Genomic DNA, 27693 nt, shown 5'->3' with positions numbered 1-27693 from the left:
ATTCTACTATTCCAGACTCCGTAAGATTTCCTAGAATTTTATTTTTATCTGAAGTAAAAAGGCAAAGTAGGTGATCTGAGAATCTGGAAATATATTCTGTGTGCTCAGTAGATCTTGTGTAGGAGATCCTAAATGGTGGTTCTAAGGAATTGTCAGAAACGAACAATTGTTTTTTTTTACGCTGTGCTTTGCCAACGAACATCTGCCGAAGTCGGAGGCTTGAGTCAAGAATCCTATCAGTAGCTTCCCATTCACAAAATGTATTTTAGAAAATACAAAATCAACACTTTTGAGTTAAATTGTTCGTTAACGATTAAGGTAAGCTGGAGCGCAAGGGGATCTCCTTGCATCATAACATTCATTCCGATGATCTTTCAGACAGTCGTACCGAGTACAATAGATATAAATGTTATAAAGCCAAAGTTAGCATTGAACGGTTTTGTCATGCCTCCCGCCCCAGCCCCCCATAACATATTCTGCCGCTACATGCACCCCAGAATGAACCAAACTGTTTTTTTGTTTTTTTTGGCTGCATTCTTTTTATGGAAATGCATGTTATTCATACTTTTACTGGAATCTTAAAAGACATCTCAGGATTACAACCAAATGTGATAAAAATAAATACGAAAGCAAGATGGGAAGTCAGTGTCATTTAGGGCACTGAATAGCAACAGAACCATAGAGCAGAATCCAGGGTTAGCACGACGATTGTAAGTATATATCACTAGTTTAAAGCCATGGAAAGTTCAGGTTTGGCTGAAAGTGATCACAGCAGAAGCAGCATATTAGCTGCAATCAGGGATATATATATGTAATATAGAAGAAATGTATTTTTCTAATATAGAAAAATGATTCTCTCTCTCTCTCCTCCTCCCTCCCCCCCCCCCCCCCCCAAAATAGGAATTGAAAGCTTTTGTACAACATAAACTATGAAAAACACAGATCATAAAACGAAGCATGTATTCACGGACCATAAATAAACAGACATATGCTGGATTAACTCTGGAGAATTCTTACCGACCTGAGATAAGGTTTAGGAACAGAACATAAAACATTGGGATTCTCCAATTAGATCAATTCTGCTTTGTCTGCAATTTAATTCCAGTGTTTATCACTTAGAGTATATTCTAAAAAAAACGTGGGCAGGGCAGCTCACAAACAAACAGTTTAGTTGGACCTCAACACAGCACATCCATACAGTAACGGGAACAAAGACAAGCGTAATGGACACCAGCGAATGATGCGTAGATCGAACGGATATCAAATATCACATAAAAGCAGAGAACGAAGAATTGTAGGGTAGAATTGCTAACAGGGCAAGCCATTGACCAAAGAAAAAATCCAGGAAAAAAGGGGGTTCTCTTCCTTTCCAGAATACAATGGGCATATGTACTTTAGCAACTTGTTTCTTGTGGATGCAATGGCACTTATTTATTTATTAGCATTTTTTACAGCACAAATATTCCGCAGTGCTTTACAATTATAGATTATTATTATTAATATAGCGCCATTAGATTCCGTAGTGCTGTACAATGGATGGGGGAGATCCCTGAGAATGGATATAGTTTGGTGCCTCGGTCTGACGTTACCACTGCTCTAACTAGGCAATATATGAAGGCCTAGATTACTAAATGGACAATAATTTGCTGAATTGAAAGAATTAAACCGCGCTCTCTCTCACCCCACTGAATTGGTTTATTTTAAATTTTTTGTAGATTCCTTATTCTCTGGTATTCTACTAGGATTCTGCGAAAGAATCTTGGCTGTACGCAGCAGGTACGAACCTAGTGATATGTCCCCCTAGTCAGCAGCTTAATGAATAGATTCCACCCGGTAACGGGAGAGGGAACTTACCTGCTGAGGCTGTTGCCATGCTCCGAGTTGGTGAAAAGCAGGAGGGGTTGACTCAGGGCAAACCTCTCAGGGATCCAAGACCATATGTCACGCATTTCTTTTACGCTCACGATCTCGGATTTGAAGTTTTCAGCGTGGACAGCAAGGTGAACATTCTGCCTGTCAGATACAATACGTGAAAAGGTTTAATTTTCTTCTTTTTTTTTTTTTTTTTTTTAAATTGGCGACAGGTGGTGAGGGGGGAAATATTTATATTGTGGTTCGGTCTTTTTAAAATGTTTGGAGCCTACATTCCATAAAACAGGAGTCCCATTAACAGACTCCCAATATTAAACACACTGCTGGGATTTTGCACAAAAAGCAGTAGGAAAAAAATTAAAAATAATAAGCTTTTATTAAAGGAATAACGTTTGATAAGATGACAAGAGTCGGGTTTCCTGATCATCCAGCCAAACATATCCTGTTTTTGTACAACCCAGCACTGCAACGATGACAAATTAATTCACAACTTGCACACAGCATTTCTGCAGACTACAGGATGCGGCTCCTTAAACGCAAGGGAAAAGTCTTGCAAAAAATATAAATAAATACAGAATTGCGGCCAAATTATAGAAAATTATTTGGATTGGTACAGCACTGCAAAACAAACGATACGTTTTTACTACGCTGCAACATGTTGCATTTTATGATGAATAAACTCTAGACACTGATCACTGCTGGCACGGAGGGAAGAATAATACTGACCTTGTTATAGAAAAACACACGCGAACTGGAATATTCTGATTTCTGTAGCTCTAAGTTGCTGTTGGACACAAACTCCTCTTGCATTTACTAACTGCACCTGTAGAGTTCCAGCACCTTTAACAGATCTCTCCCAGTACAGGTTAAACCTGGGAGCAGTGCATTTCACAGGATTCCGCAAGTTAAACAGGTCAGAGGTCTGTAATACTCAATGTGGAATAAGAGGGAGACTTAGGTTAAATCCCTTGGATAAATTAGGTTGTATTAGGTTGGGTGGGACAATGATCTATTTTGGGCAATGAAGTTCATTTAAACGGGCTGAAAACAAAACGTTGGTGACATTAACTCTTTGCACGCCAGTTGCAAAGCACAGGGCATGCTTCTCATATCCAAGGGGTTAAAAATAGACATCGATCTATGAAAAGAAATGATCAATAAAAATTTTTAAAAAAAAGGGTAAATTTTACGTGGAGATAATCATGATGCATTCAAGTGTTCTACACCAAACGCATCAGCCTATTTATGAGCAATGGAGAGGTCATACGCAGGACATGTAGCTGGCTAAATTAAATAAAAACGTAAATCCTGGTTCTAAAAAGTACAATTCTATATTTGTTAGCAATATGAGAGCTGCATGCATACAATACAGTGATTGCTGGCATTCTCACACAGCGGCCAGTATCCTCATTATCCAGCTCAGTACCAATTCTTTCTCCTTCCAAAACCGTTAATGCAGCAGGCAGGTTACGCTCCAGAGAACTGCGCGCGGCCCTCAATTAGCCGTTTTAAAGCATCAGGCATGCACAGAGACAATAAGCCGGGATTGAGTGTCATGCAGGAGCTCGGAGCTTGGCTCGCGGCCTGTCCTTGGTTGCCATTCAACAAAGGATTTGTCTTTAGTGAAGAGTCATAAAATAAGCATTAAAATGAATATAGAGCTGTGTAGGAGCGGGACACACAATATCTATCCCCGCAGCAACTCACGTCATGTCTGTAATATTAATTTACTAAGACCCACCTGCTCTATGGAGCGCAAGGGACACGTAGAGATGCTGAACTGGGCGAGACGCCATGCTCAAGTTTCATGGCGAGCAACGCAAGTTACTTCCCGCAAAGGAGACAAAACCAGCATCATTATCAAAATTATTTAACCTCTTCTCTGCGACTACGTGCACATGTGTTTTTATTACACAAAATAACTGATCTAGCAGAGTTTTGCGCTCAGTGAGTAAATGAAAATGTATTTTTTTTACATAGCTGATCTAAGCAACATGGAAGTGGAGCAATCGCCATAGCAACAAATGGAACAGTGCAGACTGTTGCTGCACTTTTAAAAAACTTGGTCCCAAATGTTCCAAGTGTAGTAATCACAGAATCAGTGAGAACTCTTTGTTGCCATAGTAACTGCATCACTTTCTTTATAACCACAAATGTATCTAATCATACACAGATCTTTATTTGCAGATAGAAATGGCAGCTTATATATTACACTACCATAAAATAGATAAAATGTGCATAAGTTGTGTCCACAGACAGGAAAATATGCACACGTTTTGTTTATTCAATGAGTTGCAGAAATAGTGCAGGGGAATAAAATTCGGTTAAAAAATATATATAATTTTTATTGTGCAATACTAGGTCAGAATACAGCAATATACGTGTTGTACAGCTGCCTGTCCTAAGAAGCGATACCCATTATGGATTTTGTGGGTTACATCGTACGTATATGTCTTTGCTGGGACACTACCATTAGAGACTAAGGAAACACCAGAAATTTTATTTGGGGTTTATTGGGAAAACCAACCAACTGGTTAAATGGGACAAAGATTAATATTACACATACATCTGCAAACACTAAACACCTACTCTAGAAATATGGTTCCCTCTTTTTACCCCCAGTTACAATGTTACATGCACTAGTTACGAACTACAGACAGTTAAACAGCCAGAAGCACAGATTTCATTGAAGATTAGAAAAGCCATTGTCAGTGGTCAGAATATGGACAAGTAAAAGAGGAAGGGATAGCGAGCGCACTTACCGGACAGGTGATTTTACTCTGGGAAAACACACAGGACAGGAAGAAAAAGCAGAGGAAGGGAAAAGAGAGAAAGACAGAGAAAATGGAAAATCGTCAGTTTGGATACATTTAATGGAGTTTTTCAAGACACACATTTGCTATTAAGGAACCCTTCAAGAACCATAACCACAACAGTGTGCTGCAGTAGTTATGGTGCCAGTAGTGCCCTGCCTCCATACCAGTGTAAGTAGTCAGACTGGGCTTTACTCAGGCAGAGATCTTCAGGCTCTTTGAGAGGCAGGGAGCGGAAGTCAAACCAGAAAGCTACATTTTGTTTGAAGTAGTGCTTAACCCCTTAAGGACCAAACTTCTGGAATAAAAGGGAATCATGACATATCACACATGTCATGTGTCCTTAAGGGGTTAAATACATAATTTATAAGTTAACCTGTATAGATATCTCCCTTAAGTAACGAAAATATAACTTAAATAAGATATTGTTTCAGCCAAACATCCACTATGCTACATTCAAGCTGGTTTTACCAAGATAATTTTATAGGGCAGCAAATTTTGCAGAGGTTAAGATCTAATGCTTCGAGCTGACCAAACGTCCCCTAACATTCCAGATATATTGCAATGCCGCCTTAGAACAAAATATCTGTATGGAGCGTCTGGAAGCTTCTTTGGCTGCAAAGACTATTTTATTTCAAAGAGGGAGATGGATAACATTCCTGTGCAAACATTTAAAAGTAGCATGTATTTTAGAAAATATCAAAACAATACAAGATCTGATGTGTGGGAATTTCTGAGAAGTCATTCTAATTGAGAACACGAATGTGTAAATAGTCTTACCTTTTCTGTTTGACGGTTATCCCTTTCTGCTGCAGGGCTTTCTCGTTGGCCATCTGTAATAGCTGAATCTCCTTACGGGAGAACAACCTGATCGCAAATGCCTTCTCCAAAAGCTTTTCTGGAGAAACAGAGTTGGCAATATCTTTTACAAACATTTGGAGGTCTCTTTTTACGTTGCTAGACTCCATCGGTAGGCCAGCCTTTACCTTGTGGAAGAATTTAAGAATAGCCAGGGCTACTCTAAACAATACTTTGTAGCCCTCGACCATAAACACATCAAACACACGTGTAACATAGGTGAAAGGAAGTTCTCCAAAGAGCCATCTCTGCCAATCAGAGTACACCTCTAAGACGTCTTCAGACACAGCCACCATCAGCTTATGAGGACCTTGGCAATATTTGCCTGCAAGGTCTCCGAAGGTCATACAAGAAGATTCGAATGCTAGGAAAGTTTGGTCAACAAGTCTCCTGTTGGGGTCATTACAAGCCAGTATTCGAGAGACACTTTCAAAGCATTCTGCCTCATCTTGGCTGTAATGTAGAAGCAAAGAAACCAAAGACGGTAGTGCTGGACAGAAAGATATATCCGGGAACTGGTTTGAGATACAAAGGAGGATTTTCCGAACTGCTCTGATCCCTTCTGTGTTAAGACAGTAAGTAGGAATCTGGCGTTCATCTACAAATTCTGGTAGAGGGAGGGATATTGAGCTGCGCTTGCCGACAATCTTACCCACAATGTCACGGTACACGCTCGCATCTGGCGTTACAGTTCGACAAGGGATTTCCTTTATCAGCTTGTGGTAGACCTTGGATCGCAGTGAATGACTCTTGGCCCAATATCCCTGACGGGCCAGTTGTTTAAGCTCCTGGAAATCAGTGCAGTTTAATACTTTGGGACTTGGCTCTTGCGTAGTAGTCTCCATCTGATCCCAATCCACAAAGCGTCCATAATCCGTGTCATCCATGGTTCTAAAATGGTTTTCTATACCGGAGTAATAAATAAATACTTAATATATTTTTAGGTGCTATAAAATTGTAACATGACCTGTAGAGAGGAGAAAAATAAAAAAAAAAGTATTAATTGTTTTTTCCATTACAAAGCAAAACTATTTTTAAAAAAAAATTCTGCAGGCTTGGTTGTTAACTTAGAAGGAAAGACAACATACTTTGACCATACTAATTCAACATTGATAAACTTAACCAGAATGAATACATTTTGATTTGTAATATATTGTTGGGTCCAATGTTAATACCCAAAGTAATGAATCATGGAAGTATGAAAGGCTGAACAGACCTTGCTAGAACCAGCGGCTGAATAAATACCACTACTACTACTCATATCCAAATCTGATTAAAGAGTATAAGCACAAACAAAACTTCAGCGAAATTAAGCAGTTTTGGCGTGTAGAACATGCCCCTGCAGTCTCATTGTTCAATTCTCTGCCATTCAGGAGTTAAATCCCTTTGTTTATGCAGCGCGAGTCACACCTCCCTGCATGTGACTGGTTAGTCTTCCTAAACACCTTCTGTAAAGAGAGATCTAATATTTAAACGTTTCTTCCACAGTCTGTTTAAATTACAATTTCCGATCTGATCCTCGATTAATGGCCTGGTAGAGCCTACAGGAGCCTCCTGTGCAGGAGATAAAAAAAATATAAAAAGTAAACACACTGTGCTGTAAGATCTCATTGAAATTTACATTATTTTTTTTTAATGCAGTCCCTATGAGTCACAGTCAGTGGAGGTGTGACTAGGGCTGCATAAACAGAAACAAAACTGATTTAACTCCTAAATGGAAAATAATTAAGCAGTTAGACTGCAGGGGCATGATCTCTACAACAAAACTGCTTCAGTAAGCTAAAGTGGTTTATGTTGTTAGAGTATCTGTCGCAGGTAGAGATTTAACCAACCTTTGAGGTATTGCATCAGCATCTTCTATTTAGTTCAGCCCTCTTTTTTTTTTTATGAAAAAGAAACATACCAAACCACACACAAATGATCAAAAACTAAATATCGGGGGATGGGGCCTGACAGCCAAGATGGTCGGTTGTGCTTTCTAAGAGCTCTGGCACCAACGGGCCTCTATTGACCACATCTATATAAGCCTCTATTGACCACATCACTAGCGAAAGCAGCCTCTGGTGCCTGGAAAACAGAGCAGAAATGACCAGGGACCGGGGGGATATCTGTGTGAAACCGGTGCACCGCGAGACTGCTCTGCCCGGCCATGCAGCCTAGTTCCGAGTGGGGCCTGGTGTCTGCGGCCGTTCCCCAGGCCTGGAATAAAATTGATCAGCTCCTACAGAAGCAAGCCGAAATTGAGAAGGTTGACATCCATCTCAGCAACCATGTGGTGCACATAAAATAGCCGCTGCGCCTAACCCACGGCATGCTTATGGCCAACCTCACCGTACAACCCCGCATACCAAACGGCGGACACATGCAGCCACTGTGATTGCCTCATCTCCCTTTGGGCTGGGAGTCTAAAATAGAAAACGTGTCCAGAGGGGCTTCTGGAAATCGGAAGCCCCCAAAGGGCCCACGGTCCTATCACACATAGCAGGGGGGACCCATGGACACAGGTAAGAGACTCCAGTTTCACAGCACTACCACTATGACCATACATGACACCTGCGGAGACACCGTTCACTGCAGAGCACCGAGGTAGCAGGAAGACGCCTAGCACCCAACACTGAGATACTCCCAATTTTAATATTGGAGATGGACATGCTTAAACGGCTTCCAGAGGCTCAATTTATTTGTTCACGTGGTCACCCTTTAACTGTATTTAATATTTTCCTTCAACTGTATTTAGTATAGATTTTGGTCTTTACAGCAGCTTCACTACTAAGAACTGCATGCTTTGGGTGTGCCCCCAATTCCCATTATTTTCTGTGTAGATTTGGAATCCAGACCAAATTTCTGTTGGGCTAAGTACCCCATACACTCATGGGTGCCCCTTTGGAGGTGACCACAGGGAAGCATAGATTCAGGTGTCTCAGGAAGCAGTTAAAGCTGCAAGTAAGTAATGCAGTTACCATGTAAATCTCCCATGATAAAATAAGTGTAGGACCCACTGATATTGGGGTACTGTAGCGTAGGGGTGGGCCTAACACAATCTGGCCACACGGTGGAACAGAATCCCCATATATGTTTGCTGAGAGATGTGATTTTAAGTAGACTTGTTAAATGTAAAACTATTTGTTTTTGTGTGCGCCATTCCTTTAACTTTAGTATAGACTTTGGTCTTTACTGCGGCACAACTACTAAGAAATGCACGTTTTGGGTAAGCCCCCAACTCCCGTCTTTTTCAACAGCACAAGATGTTGCTAGATTGGCTGCCATGTATTTTTGCAGTATCAGACTGCTTTTTAAGCTTCCTCTTACCCCTTTGCAGGATCCTGGCTGACTGCACTGTGATGAAGTCATATGATGTCACATACCAGCATGCTATCCATATAGTACTCAAAATAGACCACCAGATCTACACATCTATCCTTGCTGCCAACTGTGAGCACGGTGGGAGGAAGAGAGGAAATCTCTCGCCTGCAAGTGCGCATGTCGCGTGTGAGTGGCTAATTATGTATGTGCACCAATATATGAATGTGTGTTGCTATTTAGGTATTGCACACACACAATAGAGTATGTTTGTATGTATACATGTGCGAGATTATAACCAAGTAGGGCTGCCATTGTAAGTGTGGTTAATTATGTAGGTGTGAGTACATTTTGCTTAATTATATTAATGCAATTTTCTTTCATATTGCTTTGTTTTTGGCCCTGATGAGAGAGGTCTGCCAAGCTCCTGACATACAGAACATCGCAGAAATATACACAAGTTCCTGTGAGCCCAAGCCAGATTCTCTGACCATCAGTAACTAGTTTTAAAATAGACCAGTACTAGCCAGGAATAACAATCAACGCTGACCCAGATAATTTGAAACCCAAGTTAATCATTAAACAGTTACGCTCAAGCCTTGTGAGACTCCCAAACAAGAGGAAGAGAATCCTACATCCAGCCAGGTTCCAGGTTCTACATTGTAACAGTGCTCATTCCATAAAGTCTTACAGAGATCAACAATCCCTATTCAAGAGTAACTTCCAACAGCAGCCGGCAGCTGTACCTGCGATCTACAGAGACTGACATGGAGGAAGATGTTCTGTGTAAAGTATAAAATGGCAGCTGGGTTTGTATTATACATTAAAAGCAAAGAGGTCAGAAAGCAGAAATCCTTAGCTACCGCTACATTCTCCCAAAACCCAGTGTAGATTGGCCACAGATTGTAAACTCAACAGCCAACACCTCCCTTAGGACATTTTAGCAGTCATGCAGCTTTAGGTTCCTTACAAGAAACGCGCTCGTCCATAGGCTTAATGTAGCCAGATTACGTGGCCTCCCCCATTTGTTTAGATCTTACCAGTATGGTGGCCCTATTACAGTGTGTGCACAGTTACACAGAGCGCAGCCCTGAATGGTTCGCACTGCGTACGTCCTAACCTTTCATATGAACAAAGAGGGACACTTTCATTTTAATGGAGCGACCAGGGCTGTACTGAAATTTTAGATGGCTTACTAATGTATGGAACTAAAATGTAATTTAGAATAAGAACAATGAATCTTATTTACACAGACTCATTTCTAAAACACATTTATTGCACTTTAAAGAGACATTACTGGGAGTATCATTGCTGTGAAGCTCTGCAGACACATTACTGGGAGTATTATTGCGGTGGAGCTCTGTTATACACTCAGATACATTACTGGGAGTATTATTGCTGTGGAGCTCTGTTATACACAGACACATTACTGGGAGTATTATTGCTGTGGAGCACTGTTATACACTCAGACACACCAACAATATGGAACTCCTAGAAGAGAGACTATTTCATCTAAATAGGGACACTTGGGAGGTATGACAACAATATGTGATTGCCCATCCTACAGTGTAAGCAGTACAGAGCAGGCGCAGAATGGCAAAATAAGATCGCTCCATGCAGTTGCAATCGTTCAGGTCAATGCTGGTTTCTTTACCACCTACAGTCACGGAAATCATAACTTACCGGGTCAGCTCACCTGAGCGGAATCTAAAAGTCACAAACTGGGAGTTGTCAAGTGGACATTTTAAACCCTTGCTAAAAGGGATACTATAGTATCAGGAATACAAGCTTAAAAACCCTTTACTTATTAACCGGATCCCAGTGCGGCTCCGCCACCTCTGACGTTACTGACAGCAGGGCCAGATTAAGAGCCAAGTGGGCCTGGTGCTGACAATTATGATGGGCCTTATTACAAAATCTTATTGACCAAAAACACTAAAACAGTCATGTATCTGATGGAGATGGTGCGGGAGGGAAACTCATAGGATGCAGCTATGAGAAAACACATACCCTATACTAATCTCATGCTTTCAAGTAAACCCATACCCCCTAACAGCAGTGTCCAGTAACTCAGGAAGTCTATGGATGGGGTAAAAGGGTGGGCCACTGATACAAATCACATAACCAGAAGTGCCGAAAGGGACAAACATACACAAAAATGGGGCATTTGTGTGCCCCCATGTCTCCCAGTCCCTTAGTGTCTGTGTTGCCATGTATCCCAGTGTCCCCATGTCACTAGGACACTAGGGGACATTGAGAGACACTGGGAGACCAGGGGACACTGAGATACTAGGGTACACTGGGAGACCTGGGAACACAGACTCTTGGGGACACTGGGTGACTGAGACATGAGGGGACACTGGGAGACATGGTGCACTGATACAATGTGATACATAGGGACACTGTGATATATAGGGGACACTGGAGACTAGATAAAGACCTGGGTACAGGTCAAAACATTGTGGTGTTCAATAAACCTGCTTAAATCTATCACAGCGAGTACCTGAGATTTTTTTCTTTTATACTTGGGGGCACTGTGAGACATGAGGACACTGGGAGACTAGGGGATTCTGAGAGACTAGGGGAAACTGAGACACTAAGAACACTGAGATACACCAGGGACACTGGAAGAGACACTGAGACACTCTGATACATAGAGGACAATGTGATACATAGGGGACACTGGAGACTTGATACAGGTCAAAATGTTGCAGTGTGCAATAAACCTGCTTAAATCTATCACAGTGAGTGCCTGAGATTTTTTATTTTATACTAGGGGACACTGAGCCACTAGGAGACATGGGGACACTGGGAGACATTGAGACACTGGGAGACTAGGGGACTTTGGGAGACTAGGAAACACAGACACTAGGGACACTGGCACACTACGGACATTGAAAGACACCGGGAGACATGGGGATACTGAGATACTAAGGACACTCGCTGGGAGACATGGGGACACTGTCGCACAGTGTCTTCATCTCTTCCTGTGTCCCCCAGTATCCCCATGTGTCCCAATGTCACTAGGACACTAGGGGACACTTAGAGACATTGGGACACACTGAGACATTGGGACACACTGAGACATTGGGACACACTGAGACATTGGGACACACTGAGACATTGGGACACACTGAGACATTGGGACACACTGAGACATTGGGACACACTGAGACATTGGGACACACTGAGACATTGGGACACACTGAGACATTGGGACACACTGAGACATTGGGACACACTGAGACATTGGGACACACTGAGACATTGGGACACACTGAGACATTGGGACACACTGAGACATTGGGACACACTGAGACATTGGGACACACTGAGACATTGGGACACACTGAGACATTGGGACACACTGAGACATTGGGACACACTGAGACATTGGGACACTGTGAGACATTGGGACACTGACATTGGGACACAGACATTGGGACACAGACATTGGGACACAGACATTGGGACACAGACATTGGGACACAGACATTGGGACACAGACATTGGGACACAGACATTGGGACACAGACATTGGGACACAGACATTGGGACACAGACATTGGGACACAGACATTGGGACACAGACATTGGGACACAGACATTGGGACACAGACATTGGGACACAGACATTGGGACACTGGGACATTGGGACACTGGGACAGACATGGGGACACAGAGACTAGGGGACTCTGGGAGACTAGGGACACAGACACTAGGGACACAGAGACACCAGGGACATTGGGAGACATGGGGACACTAAAGACACATGGGGACACTGAGAGACTAGGGGCCACTGTGTCCCTAGTGTCTCAGGGTCCCCATGTTCCCCAGTGTCGCTATGTCTCCCAGTGTCCCAATGTTTCAGCGTCCCCAAGTCTCTCACCATCCCCATGGCTTGGAGCTGCTGTCTGGCCTCTCTGTGCAGAGCTGCTCCCCTGCGGATCAGTGAGTAGAGAGAGGCAGGGAGGGAGATGCTGTTACTTCTTATCCCTGCCTCTCTCCACACAAACAGCGACCCCTACTGGCCGGCGCTGGTATTGCAGAATAATCTATGTTTATACTCTGTTTATTACTGCAATACCCGCACCAGCTAGGCAGCCTCAAATACCTGAGAAATACTTCTGGGAAATACCTGTCAACCATAAGAAATACATGAGAAATACCTGGCAACCCTAAGAGTAAAAAAATAAAATACATTTTTTTTTTAATATTTTTTTTATCAATGGGCCTATTCCATGGGCCTGGGCCTGGAGCTGCAGCTCCATCAGCCCCTATGTTAATCCGGCCCTGACTGACATGGTGGGGGGGAGACGGACAATGCGCATGCACTGCAACTCGCACATTAGACCTCCCTATAGGAAATAATTAAATAAATGCTTTCCTATAGGGAAAAAAAAGCAGACGCTAGATTTCATCATGCAGGGCAGGAGGATATCCGACGTCCGATAATGGACGAAAAGTCTGTTAACAGCCAGGAAGCACCTCCATTGGCTGTCTATCAGACAGCCACTGGAGGCAGTCTTAGTGCTGCAATGAAAAAATTACGGGTTTCTCTGGAATTGCAATGTTTTACATTGCAGTACTAAGTGCAATGCGGAAACTGCGCCCAGACCACTTCAATGAGCTAAAGTGGTCTGGGTGCCTATAGTGTCCCTTTAATGCAAGCATGTCAAACATGCGGCCCACAATGAATATTTTTGCGGCCCAGTGAGCCCCGAGTTTGCCATGATTACTAAAGCAGAGTAGGCACCTGCTCTCCCCACACTGCAGGTCCAGCCAAAATTACCTGGCCGGAGAGGTCCCGGGCGGCAGCGAGGGAGCTCAGTCTTCCTGCTCCTCACGGCTCCCTCGCGCGCCCTTTGTAGTGATGCTGGAATATGACATAATTCAGGCATCACTAAACTGAACGTGTGAGAGAGCAGGAAAACTGAGCTCCCGAAAGAAGATCAGGGAGAGGCCCCACACCAGCTCCTGAAGGTAGGGAGCAATAAATAAAATGATGTGAGTGGGTGCAAGAATGTGTAAATGTGTGTGTGTCAGTGTGTGTGTCTGTCAGTGTTGCGATCGCCGCGGCTGGACAGTGGAGGACCTGGAGGTGCACGGAGGCACATAACGCCACATCACATTCTGACGTGACGTCAACGTGCTCCACCATCACACATTTTCAAGGAGTAGTGGGAGGATCCGCTTGGCACAGGATGGGGACGACACCATTGTGGGTATACCAGAGGCATACTGGCAGCGGCAATGTGAGTGGAGCTTGTTGGCCAATTTTTTTAATACAATTTTTTTTAAACAAGGGCTGAGATTTAGTGCAGAGGGAGGGAATTGGATTTAGTGCAGGGGGACACTGGGATTTAGTGCAGAGGGGTGAGTTTTTTTATACTGTCCTTTTAAAACAAACCTACGTTTCTATGAAAATTTAAGGTTTGTATTTTTGCGGCCCACACAAACTTAAACCTTGTTTATGTGGCCTGTGCTAGCTTTTGAGTTTGACATACTTGCTTTAACGTATAATAATTATTTTAAGTTATAGTGTTCTGAAATCAAGTTGTACAGAGTGTTCTAAATCGGCAGGAATCACCATAAAAACAAACATACAGAATCCAGTCGACCGAGCCACTTGTAGAATATTGCTCCAAACATGTTTATACGTATCCACAGAGAGCACAAAAGCAATCTGAAGTCTAAAGCAAGTAGATTAAAATCGGTCTATGTAATAAAGCGGTTTTGTACCATCTCATAGATTATAGTCTACCTCTGTGTAATGAAAGTGAAGTTTTCTGTTATTTTTTGTAATTGTATTTATTTTTTGCTGTTGCTACCGGTTAAAAGACGAGCGAGGGCAAGCACACTGCTTACAGAGAACGCAGCTACACTACCTGGAAGCCATATCCAGAGCGGATCACAAACCAGCTTAAAAATGACTGCACAGAACAAAGAGAGCCTGAAAGACAGCAAGGGGATGCGTACACGGCCACAAGAGCAGATCCATTACAGGATCGCTGCATGGGTCAATAGATATCTATAATGAGATTAAATGCAGTTCGATTTCTCCTTGAATAGCTGCTGGCGATGTGCCCACCAGAATGGCCTTTATCAGAATGAACCGCTATGGATCGACGGCACGGGGAATAAAACCAGCACTGTGTACAGAGGAGCTCTCTGCCAGATCTAGGCTTGGCTTGCATACAGAGTTTATAAACGTGTGTTTGCACAACATAAATCATATGAACCTGTGTGTGCAAAACACGGCATTGTTTTACGTGACTGCAATTGTAACTGTAGCAGTCCTATCTTGGCATGCATTATAAAAAGGACAAATACAGATTGGAAAAGAGATACTGCTCTCCAAATAAGCATAGTTTATAGCAAATTCCCCATCTGTACCAAGGTTTCTTCAACAAGGCTAATATTTCAGACAATATTACAATCCCAGATCTCCCACTGCCATCAGTTGCGTTTATTAAAAAACATGCAATAAAATTCACATTAAAATAAATAAAGGATTCAGTGTGGAGGCAGCCGTTTTAGAATCCCAATTCTCAGTGACCTTTAATAATAAGAAAACAAAAGGCTACAAACAACATTTGAAGATTATAGTTATAGTCTCTTCTGCTGTTAGGAAACGTGTCTGTTATTGTATTTTGTAATCAGGCTAAGTATGCGTACAGGAAGAAAGTCAACTGAGGAAATGCTATTGAGTAACTGGCCGATGAATTAAGATGCTTTTGAAATATGACATTTAATTACATTGATGGATACGGTAACATCCAGATAAATTAAAACCCAACAAAATGGTCCTAGGAGAGACAAGTCATCATTTCAGAGCACAGAGCTGATCAATTTGCCGACGTGTACAGACTGAAAATGCTGAGCAAAGTCTGCCGAGCTATGTTTAGTAAGCAAGGCTGTACTCTCTGGGAAGAGCCCAGATCATTTACCAAGGAATATAAAATGGCTTCCTAGCGGAGGAATTTATAGCAGTAATGTGTTTACGGCAGACATCCAGCCAAATGATCAAACAGACCTTGTAATACAGTCACTCTAGAAGACATCAGGCAGATGGTACGCTGAAGACATACATAATTTCACAGACAGGTTTATTTAGATGCGAGTACATACCTCCCAGGCGTCCCTATTTAGGAAGGACAGTCCCTAATTTGGCCCCAAATCCCTCTGTCCCTCTTTTTCTGGCAGCTCTATTTTGTTGGTGTGTCTGAGTGTATAACAGAGCTCCACAGCAATAATACTCCCAGTAATGTGTCTGAGTGTATAACAGAGCTCCACAGCAATAATACTCCCAGTAATGTGTCTGAATGTATAACAGAGCTCCACAGCAATAATACTCCCAGTAATGTGTGAGTGCATCACAGAGCTCCGCAGCCATAATACTCCCAGTAATGTGTCTTTAAACTAAAATAAATGTGTTTAGAAATCAGTCTGTGTAAATAAAATACATTGTTCTGGCTATAAATTACATTTTAGTTCTAAAAATCATTATTAAGTCACCTAAAATCTCCCAGAACAGTGGCCCTGTCACTGGCATCACCTCCCACCCACACCACTAAAATTAAAGTGGCCCTCGTTATCCATTTGACACGTTGGGAGGTATGCGAGAAGCAGCTTCAGAGCATGCAGTTTAATGACATCGCATCAGCAGAAGGAAATGAAATCTGCAGGTTTGAAAAATCACTGAATGCAAAACAAAACAAAAAACAAGTCTACAGTAACTTTTGAGAAAATTGCCCAGCATGCAATGCTATAGGGTGTGGAGAAAAACACAAATTAAAGGCAGTATCCAGATAACTAGCGAGAAAAGGATCATAAATATGATATGTCCACTTTATTGAGAAACCAGTCTCGTTTATTATCAATTATTTTAATTAAATTCTGGAAGATATTGACTATATCAAATCAGGGAAGGACAGGATTAAAATCATGCTACATTGTCAAAGTGGCAAATTAAAATACAGCACGATATTGTAACAGTGCTGTATCTATACTATATTAGTGTCCCTACAGTGCTGCTCATTACACTGCTGTTCCAGCTATGGTCAGAGGTTACACAATGCTATGAACGATAACCATCAATCTAAACATCAATCTAAACTCTAGGTTAAACGCTTCTATGGTATATGGCAGGGGTCGGCAACCTACGGCACTCAAGGCTGCTAGAGCCAAACAGGCTCTGTCCTATCAGGAGTCCCAGTAAAACTTCAGATATCTGCTAATACGAAGAGGTGGTGAAGGACAATCCTCAATTCATGCATTGCAGCACATAGAGGAAGTGATCTCATATCACTTCCTTCCAGCACTTGTGAATGGGAATCCACACTGTAACAGAGCAGCCTGCAGCTGGTGTTGCAGCTCCTATTCTTCACCTGTACCTGGCCAGCCTGGTCCCCACTGGAACCTAGGGAAGCCACCCACACTGCTAGATATACACAGAAATGCAGAATACCCCCCCCCCCCATACAAATAATACAAACAGCCTACACACAAACATACACACAATCCCCACAAACGCAACACCACTAACTATCCACATACATGCACACAACCCCGCATGCAGCCTCTCACATACAATACCCCAAACAGCCCCTACACACTACCAGACACACAATGTGACATATCCATCCACACACAATTCCACAAGCAGCCCACATTCATATGTATCATACACGATACCACAAACTACTAATGAACATATACAATATAATAACTCATATCCGCACAAATACAAATATACAAAGCAATTACAGTAAAAATAACAAGCAGAATACGGCAGGACACACACCTCAAATTTAAAAAAAAAAAAAAATAGGATCGGCACGCTACGGGACATCACAATCCTATATCGGCACAGTTCTGCTAAAAGGTTGCCTACCCCTGGTATATGGCATTATGAATGGCACCATAACAATGTCGCACACTTATGAATGTTGTCCAATATTTTTACATTTAAATTTTTATGAAATTCCTCGTACATAGTGAAACTATTATGAAAGCATTTTTAAAGGAGTCCCATAAGTATAGCAAGAGTTAGCAATTTTATGGTTAAAGTTCAAAAGGCTCTTTATGGCTATTGAACACGCATACTGCTGCCTACATATGGGTAACCATGGCGATGCTCAAACACTAACACCCAACACGGAATACTCCCAGTACTCATCTGAAACGGACCTGATTGCCTACCTCCCAACCTTTAAAATGGACAACGGGGGACCAATTCAAATAGGGGTGTGAAGGTGTGTGGCCAGGGTCAAGGCTTTTCTGAGAAATGTAAGGTGACTTACTAATAATTTATGAAACTAAAGTGTAATTTAGAACAAGAACAATGTACAGGGTATTTTATTTACACAGGCTGATTTTAAAAACACATTTATTGCAGTTTAGACACATTACTCAGAGTATTATTCCTGTGGAACTCGGTTATACACTCAGACACATTACTAGGAGTATTATTGCTGTGGAGCTCTGTTATACACTCAGACACATTACTGGGAGTATTACTGTTGTGGGGCTCTGTTATACACTCAGACACATTACTGGGAGTATTATTGCTGTGGAGCTCTGTTATACACTCAGACACATTACTGTGAGTATTACTGTTGTGGGGCTCTGTTATACACTCAGACACATTACTAGGAGTATTATTGCTGTGGAGCTCTGTTATACACTCAGACACATTACTGGGAGTATTACTGTTGTGGGGCTCTGTTATACACTCAGACACATTACTGGGAGTATTATTACTGTGTAGCTCTGTTATACACTCAGACACACCAACAATATAGGAAAAACTGACAGAGGGAAACCGACCCAAAATAGGGACTGTGTCTATTATATAGGGAAACTTGGGAGGTGTGGGATTGTCCATTATTATCAGGAAGACTTATAGCTTTACAAAGGCTGTAGAATTACAGGTTGACTAGTACTGGAATCAGCCACAGATAGAAAATAAGAAAGGTGATACAAAATATGAATCGTTGGGAAATCAAAGTGAATTTCAAATTTTAGGCCAAAATAATTGAACTGAGATTATTCATTTTGAATTTCCAACAATTTACACTTTTGTGAATAACCCTAAAAGTCTACCATGAGTGACATTGATTTCGGTATTTCCTTTACTCTACCAACATTAACTCCTTAAGAACCAATTACTTTCATTTTGTCCAATCTACAGATTCTCTATCAAAATGGAGCTTGGTGACAGCGGTGTTGGACATAGCAGCCTATTATAAGCAAGACAGGGATATCTCGGGGGTCCATTGCTGACTGGGGACTGTATGACATGTTAGCCCTTAATGGGTTAACTCGGTGTGTGTAATCTGAGCCAACACTGCATTGTGCACATTAACAAATATTAGGTGTGTGTAGTGTTGTATTAACATAACAAATATCCCTCTAGTTACATTTTTATATTTACTGTATATATTATGTTGGCAAGGATTTCCCAAACAAGAAAACAAACTGTAATGCCTAATAGTTTTATGTTATTTTTTTTGTTAACTAATTATCTCTGTGATAGCACTGTCTCCATGAAGATAAAACTTTCTCTGAAAACCTAATCAAGATAGAACATTTACAGAAAAAGTTAAACAGGTTCTTTATTGGGATACAGATGTTCCTCTTCATTTTCATGTAAAAACTTGAGGAAGGGAAATTAGACTAGAGTGGCAGCCTTCCTTCACCTGCTACAGAGAGGTTTATGGGATATGCTCACTACTGAAACATGCCAGGATTGGCTGACCGGCAACAGCCACTTCCTAGCCTGGGCAGATCTCTGCAGGAAGATGCAAACCCCAAGGAATTGCAGACAAAAGTTCCTGCCGCTCATGGGTGGGGAGGACAATAGGTTCCTCCCCTCCCCCCCCCCCCATATTTTCATTTAGGGTCCCCACCCGCCGCTCATTGGTGGGGGTTATGGGGGACCCAATGTCTCCCGTTAAGTTGAATAGCCCCCACTCACGGGGGCACAGGTGGGGGCTTGGTGAGGGGACCTATGTCCCCCACAGGCTTGTTAAGAGATGCCCCACTATGGGGTAATTTATTGGGAGGGGTATTTTTTTTATACAGTGAACAGCCACAACAGCGAGTCGGGGCAGATTAATTACCAATACCAAGTTATCTTTACTTAGTAAAGTTTTCTGAAAGACCAATCAATATTGGTCTTTCAGCCTTTTGGTAGATAGTTCCCCAATTCCCACGGTATCAGGGGGCTAGCTTTTAAGCAGCTGCAAGATGCAACCGCAGCACGGATCGGAATTTCATTCATTCGAATGAAATTCCGATCCAAACAAAAGTCCCGAATTTCATCCTAACACGAATGGATGAACTGCTCTCATTCTGTTAGGGAGAAATTTGTTAGTTTTGCCGGCGTTCGGGAATATGGCAAGGAGGCATCGCGATAACACCGAGGAAAGGTGAGAGTTGTGGGAAAATTTTCTCTGACCACAGGAAATGGAGCACATTTTGCTCTTCCGCTGGTCATAGATGGTCAGGCGTAGGAAACTTACATAAGACAAATAGTCCCTGCTTTGTCTTATGTTTTAAAGAAAACTAGAGCAGACAGGAAGATATGAAGAACAGATCCAGAGAGATGAAGAGAAGAGGAAGCAATTAGGGAAAGGTAATTTCGGCATGACGGTACCGCTTTAAGTCCTACTTTCTCAACTTGTGGATTTTGGCCAGCTGACCACCTTGGTATTCCCAATGAGGTGGCAGACTGGGGGAGATCAGAGGTGTTTAGGGAGATGTATTTATCTGCTCTTCCAACACCGCTCCGTTGTGCGTCCTGCAGTGTTGCCAGAAGCCGGGTTGGGTTGTCACTCCTGCCCCAGCATCACTAAGCAGTACGCGAAGGAGCAGTGCATATAGATTACACAAGCCCCACAATGGACCACAGTGAAAGGGTATACTACAGCTCTTTCAAAAGGTAGGGAGGCTGGGTGGGCTTAAATTAAAATAAATAAAAAGTATATATGTGTGTGTGACAAAGTGTGTGTGTGTGTGTGTGTGTGTGTCAGTGTCCTGTGTGTAAGTGTGTGTGTGTGTAACTACATGTGTCATTTTAAAAATATTCTTTACTTCCTTTAAACAGGCATGCTCTACAATATGGGATTAACTTAAATATCAGTGTCTCTAAATTTCAATTGCAATTGAAATAGAAATTACTTTCTTGATGCACGGGTACTTCTCTGCAAAGACTTTCAATGTTGGTCTGATGTACATTTAGACAACATGCCTTAACGACTAGATTCCAAAGTAATCTTCACAGAGGCATATGTACAGCTTTACATTTTCTTCTGTAATATATCTCCATTCCACAAAGCCTAACCACGGCCTAAAATGGATGAAGTTATTGAAAAGTGGGTGAAGAACTGTGTACCATGCCAATCTACTCGTCATGCTCCACCTAAAGCCTCAGTACATCCTTGGGAAGTGACTAGGTCACCTTGGTCCCGTTTACATATAGATTTTGCATACCCTTTTCACGGACAGATGTCCTTTTCAAAATGGTTAGACGTTGTTCCAGTTACATCTGCTACCTCAGTCACAGTCATAAAGATTCTAAGGAGGCTGTTTGCTACACATGGGTTGCCAGATACAATTGTGTCTGATAATGGAACACAATTTACCTCATCAGAATTAAAAATGTTCATGGCAAGTAATCTTATTCGACATGTTACTATTGCACCATTTCACCCATCATCAAATGGTCAAGCTGAGCATATGGTTCAGACTACCAAAGACTCATTAAAGAGAATTATTGAAGGAGATTGGAATCGTAGACTTGCAAATTTCCTTGTGCAACAACATGTGACACCTTGCTCAAGCACCGGTAGTAGTCCAGCAGAGCTCCTTATGAACCGGCGTCTTAAAACTTGTTTGGATCGTTTACATCCTGATTTGACAACGGAGTTACAAGAGAAGCAAGAATTGCAATTCAATAAGAACTATAATGCTTCTACTGTCAGAGTATTTGCACCTGACAGTGATGTCTATGTCAGGAACTATGTTTCTGGGCCTAAATGGATACCTGCAAAAGTACGTATGGCCACAGGACCTTTGTCATACAAAGTACAAATTCCTGATGGTAGAATATTACGAAGGCATGTCGATCAGATTCGGGAACGGAGTGATGAGATTGTGCCTGCTGCCGGTCCCAGTCATACTGGGTTTTCTGTGATACCAGATGATGTGGAACCACTGCATGATACAGGTCTCAGTTCTCCAGGAGTTGTTATTGAATAACCAGTTCTGTGTGGTCCATCTGACAGAGTACAGGAAGAAGGGATGGGCACAACTGAAAGTCCAGGTGAAGCAGTTCCAAACATTTTTTTTTGGGGCGCCCAAGACGAAATATTAAACCTCCCAGTTATCTCAAAGACTTTGAGGTCTAGGGGGGAGAAGTGTTATGTATTGAGGTTTATGCAGTCCACCTTCCAGTAGATGGCAGCATAGTGAAGTTATGCACTTGTTCGGTTGTGTTAGTCTCTTTTGTGTTATGTCATTTATGTGTGTGTACTGAAGTAAAGAGAAGATCTATTTACTACAATGTCTGAGAGCCATTTGTGAATATATAACATGCTAATACACTAAACTGGCGACGAGGATGGGATTTTCAATAAATGGACACTGCAGAATATATATAAAGGAAATGAAATCAGCCTGAGTGAGGAAGTAAAACTTTTTTTTGGAATTCTTTTATCTACAAATATCTCCAGCATGGCTTCTCTGGGACACATGGAGGAATTTGATCTGGCTAATCCAGCCTCATGGGACTCATATGCTGACAGGTTAGTGTTTTTCCTGGAAGCTAATAAGGTGGTGGATGCTATTCAGAAGAGAGCTGTGTTACTGAGTGTTATTGGATCCAAGACATTTGATATTGTCCGCTCACTGATATCTCCTGCTAAACCACAAGACTACTCATTTGAAGAAATACTGGCACTGTTAAAACATAATTTAGCACCCACCCCATCTGAAACAGTGAGGCGTTTCAATAGAAGAAATCAGAAACCAGGTGAAAGCATTGCAGCATACATTGCAGAACTGTGCAGGCTGTCTGAAAATTGCAATTTTGGTACCAGCTTAGAATCCTTGTTAAGGGACAGGCTTGTGTGTGGGGTGCAAGATGAAGTACTGCAGAGGAGACTGCTTGCAAGACAGAATTTAACTTTTATTATTGCACAAGAGGAAGCGCTCGCAAATGAGGCTGCATATGTCCATTCAAAAGAGATACAATCCTCCTCCAGCAAAGAGAACTCACCTGAAATAAATCTAGTGAAGAAGACTGATGTTAAATCAAAAGACTTTTCACCACGCACTGATGTCACAGCTCCATTTAAAGGAACTTGTTATAGTTGCGGTGGAAAACACAGGCGTAATACATGTCGTTTTCGAAATGCAGTTTGCCACACATGTAAACGTACAGGTCACATACAGTTTGCCAAAGTCAAGCCAGTGGAATTCAGACCAAATACAAGAATGTGAATAAAATACAAACCACAGCACACTTTAATACTCCACAAACCGTTTCAGATAGTTAAATGACTGCAGGTGTTTACTCAAATGACTATGTGAATAAAGTGGAAAATTCACCATCAGGACTGAAGATTTACACTGAAATTGTGCTTCAAGATGTTCCGTGCAAAATGGAAGTAGATTCTGGGTGCGCATATTCTTTGATTTCAGAAGAGACATTTACATTGTTATGGCCTCATAATTCTCCTTCAATAGTACCTTGTGATATTCATCTCGTGGACTACAACAAGCAGGCTGTGGATGTTAAAGGGGCTTGTTTTATACCAGTAAAATATGGTAAATTCAGAGGACATTTACATTTAATAATTACTAAGGGACAAAGAGCAAGTTTGCTAGGTAGAGAGTGGTTTGAACCCTTAGGAATTTCATTAACTGGAGTTAATAATGTATCCACAGATATTCTACAGAATGTGATTGATAAATTTAGTGCAGTTTTTGAAGAAGGTCTTGGCATGTTTAAAGGCCCTCATGTTTATTTTGTGTTAGATTCAAAAGTACCCCCAATTCGTATGAAGCCTCGCAAAATTGCATTAGCTCTCAGACCAAAAATAGATGCTGAGATTACACGTCTTGTGGAACAAGGCATACTTGAACCCGTAACACACCCAAAGTGGTGTACACCCATAGTTCCGGTCATGAAACCAAATGGGGATGTCAGAATCTGTGCCGACTACAAATGTACAATAAATAAAGCGTTGCAAGAGCATCCCTATCAAATTCCAGCTGTTAATCAAATTCTTACTACTTTGGCAAAAGGAAAAGTATTTGCCAAGTTGGATATGGCTCAAGCCTACCAGCAGTTACCTGTGGATGATGAGGCTGCTGATGCACAAACGATAACAACACACAAAGGAGTTTTCCGAGCAAGACGTTTGCAGTTTGGAGTTTCCATTGCTCCTGGCATATTCCAGAATTTAATGGAGGACCTCTTATATGGACTTCCAGGTGTAGTGCCTTATTTTGATGACGTTCTTATTGGAGCAGATTCTATACAGTCATTGGCTGCACAGCTACAACTTGTTTTACAACGTTTTCTTGATGCTGGTCTAAAACTTAAAAAAGAAAAGTGTGTTTTTGGTGTAAGCGGCGTGGATTTTCTTGGTTACCGAGTTGATGCACAGGGCATTCATCCAACTGATTCTAAGGTTGAAGCTATCCATAGAGCTCCGGTTCCAACAAACAAACAAGAACTGCAAGCTTTCCTAGGGTTGCTTAATTTTTACCATTCTTTTCTGCCTGATAAAGCCACTGTTGCTTTATCACGGTTGGTTAATTCCAACGTTGAATAATCTCGCCTTGGTTTTGGAACAAAAACATTTCACTATAACATTTTCTCCAATGCAAAAGATGTGATTAGCAGCCATTATATATCAGTATCTTTGTAGGAATAAGTACACGTTCACATTCACAATTTAAGGTGATTCATCAAAAAAAAATTAAAATACAAAAATAAAATAGTTCCTGTAATCAAACAAACCTATTATGAATAATTTCACCTTTGGAGTAGCCATAAAACAAATCGAATCTTCTGAATCAAAATCCTGTTAATACAAAACCAAATTGATCAATTTGCCTTTATTTTCCCCCAAAAAATCCATACATTCGGTTGTGGATTATAATGATTTGGATGATCTCGTTAGTTCATGAATCAAAATTTTGTGCATGGCTACTCCACAGATAAAACTATTTGCAATTGATTCCTTTTACAGTTACCAGAAATTTTATCCCAACAAAAATCACAACTTTTTTTTTTTTAAATAAAACACAATTTCCGCACAGGTCTATAGAAAACTATTTTGGGACAGATGTCTACAAGGAGAATGTATCGGCCCTTTACTCCAATTCAGAACTTAGCCTCTGAACTGTATACACATATATATATATATATATATATATATATATATATATATATATATATATATATATATGTGTGTGTGTGTGTGTGTGTGTGTGTGTGTGTGTGTGTGTGTGTGTGTGTGTGTGTGTGTGTGTGTGTGTGTAAAAGCCGTATAATAACATTATTGATGGAACAGGTCGGTAGTGGTCTGCCGAAACAGACGTAAGGGTAGGCCTGTAAATAAAAGAGGGCCCCTCAGTAAAATGAATTGAAAGGAGAAGGGTGAAGTGGGTGGGATGAAGTGAACGGCATGGCATAGGCAAGATCTAGGTGTGTTTTTTTATATAGGAACACTAACGCCTCCCACAAATACAGGCCTTTAAACATTTAAAAATACACACACACACACACACACACACACAGGGAAGTGTGCAAATTCTTGAAAATGTGAAGAATTTGTTTTAAGAAATATTTTACAGTTGTGTCTCGGTTATTGTGCAAATTAATAATTGGTTGTCAAGACACCAACATCTACGGCTCTACATAATTTGTCTCACTATTAAAAATGGTTAAGAACCACATGTTTAAATGACAATTAAAGGGGGAATGCTCTTATATTCTCTATATTTAAATTGAGATCGTAACCAAACAACACACTTTCTAATTATACAAATCGGGTATTTAGAGGTGAAGAAGCCCTTGTTGAAATGAACTTGCAATCTTTGAGGATTTGAAGCAGGTGGATATACAGTCAGGTCCATAAATATTGGACATCGACACAATTCTAATCTTTTTGGCTCTATACACCAACACAATGGGTTTGAAATGAAACAAACAAGATGTGCTTTAACTGCAGACTTTCAGCTTTAATTTGAGGGTATTTACATCCAAATCAGGTGAACGGTGTAGGAATTTTATAGTTTGTATATGTGCCTCCCACTTTAAGGGACCAAAAGTAATGGGATAGATTAACAGTCATAAATCAAACTTTCACTTTTTAATACATGGTTGCAAATCCTTTGCAGTCAATTACAGCCTGAAGTCTTGAACGCATAGACATCACCAGACACTGGGTTTCATTCCTGGTGATGCTCTGCCAGGCCTCTACTGCAACAGTCTTCAGTTCCTGCTTGTACTTGGGGCATTTTCCCTTCAGTTTTGTCTTCATCAAGTGAAATGCATGCTCAATCGGATTCTGGTCAGGTGATTGACTTGGCCATTGCATAACATTCCACTTCTTTCCCTTAAAAAAACTCTTTGGTTGCTTTTGCAGTATGCTTCGGGTCATTGTCCATCTGCACTGTGAAGCGCCGTCCAATGAGTTCTGAAGCATTTGCTTGAATATGAGCAGATAATATTGCCCGAAACACTTCAGAATTTATCCTGCTGCTTTTGTCAGCAGTCACATCAATAAATACAAGAGAACCAGTTCCATTGGCAGCCATACATGCCCACGCCATAACACTACCACCACCATGCTTCACTGATGAGGTGGTATGCTTTGGATCATGAACAGTTCCTTTCCTTCTCCATACTCTTCTCTTCCCATCACTCTGGTACAAGTTGATCTTGGTCTCATCTGTCCATAGGATGTTGTTCCAGAACTGTGAAGGCTTTTTTTAGATGTAGTTTGGCAAACTCTAATCTGGCCTTCCCGTTTTTGAGGCTCACCAATGGTTTACATCTTGCGGTGAACCCTCTGTATTCACTCTGGTGAAGTCTTCTCTTGATTGTTGACTTTGACTACACATACACCTGCCACCTGGAGAGTGTTCTTGATCTGGCCAACTGTTGTGAAGGGTGTTTTCTTCACCAGGGAAAGAATTCTTCGGTCATCCACCACAGTTGTTTTCCGTGGTCTTCCGGGTCTTTTGGTGTTGCTGAACTCACCGGTGCGTTCTCTCTTTTTTCTTTTCAATTGTTTATTTTTGTTGTGCATGTTACAACAATAGGCTTGTGAAGCCACAACAGTATTTACATGTAGTAGAATCGTGGCACATCAGTGATCAGCACATTTGTGGTGTTGTGAGAGAAAACATAACACATTAGAGGAACATTCTTGGCAGTTAAAGCACATTGTGTTCATTTCATTTCAAATCCATTGTGGTGGTGTATAGATCCAAAAAGATTAGAATTGTGTCGATGTCCCAATATTTATGGACCTGACTGTATGTCATCAGGTGTCTTGCCCAAGGATACTTACAAACAAGGTGGTCTGACTAGGATTAGAACCTAGGTTTCCCTGAATTACTGTCGATTAAATGAAAAAGAGGAGAAGTTTGTCTACAAGAAGAGCTATTGTTGTACACTAAAGAACATATACACGTGACCATTGAATTCCTCAAGTCTGAAACGGCCCTTTTATAAACCATCCAAAATTTGATTTAAACTGGAGTGAATCACTCTTTAATAAAAGCCATGTGAATTCTATTTTTGGGGAAAAAACAAGTTAAC

The 27693-nt window shown here is 41.4% G+C and overlaps 1 protein-coding gene across 3 annotated transcripts in view; it reads right to left on the bottom strand.

The window, feature by feature from the left end:
• TBC1D24 (TBC1 domain family member 24) overlaps positions 1-27693 on the bottom strand; it is a 43860-nt gene that overhangs the window by 4956 nt on the left and 11211 nt on the right. Inside the window, exons 1-4 of one of the 3 annotated variants that reach the window (XM_063430588.1) lie at positions 21030-21083; positions 5466-6510; positions 4635-4652; positions 1855-2013 (exon numbers count right to left, since the gene is read on the bottom strand). In XM_063430588.1, coding sequence (XP_063286658.1) covers positions 1855-2013; positions 4635-4652; positions 5466-6430 — 1142 coding nt within the window. In that variant the 5' untranslated portion in view covers positions 6431-6510; positions 21030-21083. Of the gene's footprint in view, positions 1-1854; positions 2014-4634; positions 4653-5465; positions 6511-21029; positions 21084-27693 lie in introns of those variants that run through there. The other 2 variants (XM_063430587.1, XM_063430589.1) reach the window with 2 other exon arrangements.

The sequence above is a fragment of the Pelobates fuscus genome, chromosome 8, assembly GCF_036172605.1.
Source record: "Pelobates fuscus isolate aPelFus1 chromosome 8, aPelFus1.pri, whole genome shotgun sequence".
NCBI classification, from domain to species: domain Eukaryota; kingdom Metazoa; phylum Chordata; class Amphibia; order Anura; family Pelobatidae; genus Pelobates; species Pelobates fuscus.
The sequence above is the reverse complement of the archived record's forward strand: the minus strand, read 5'-3'. Positions and strand labels throughout refer to the sequence as shown.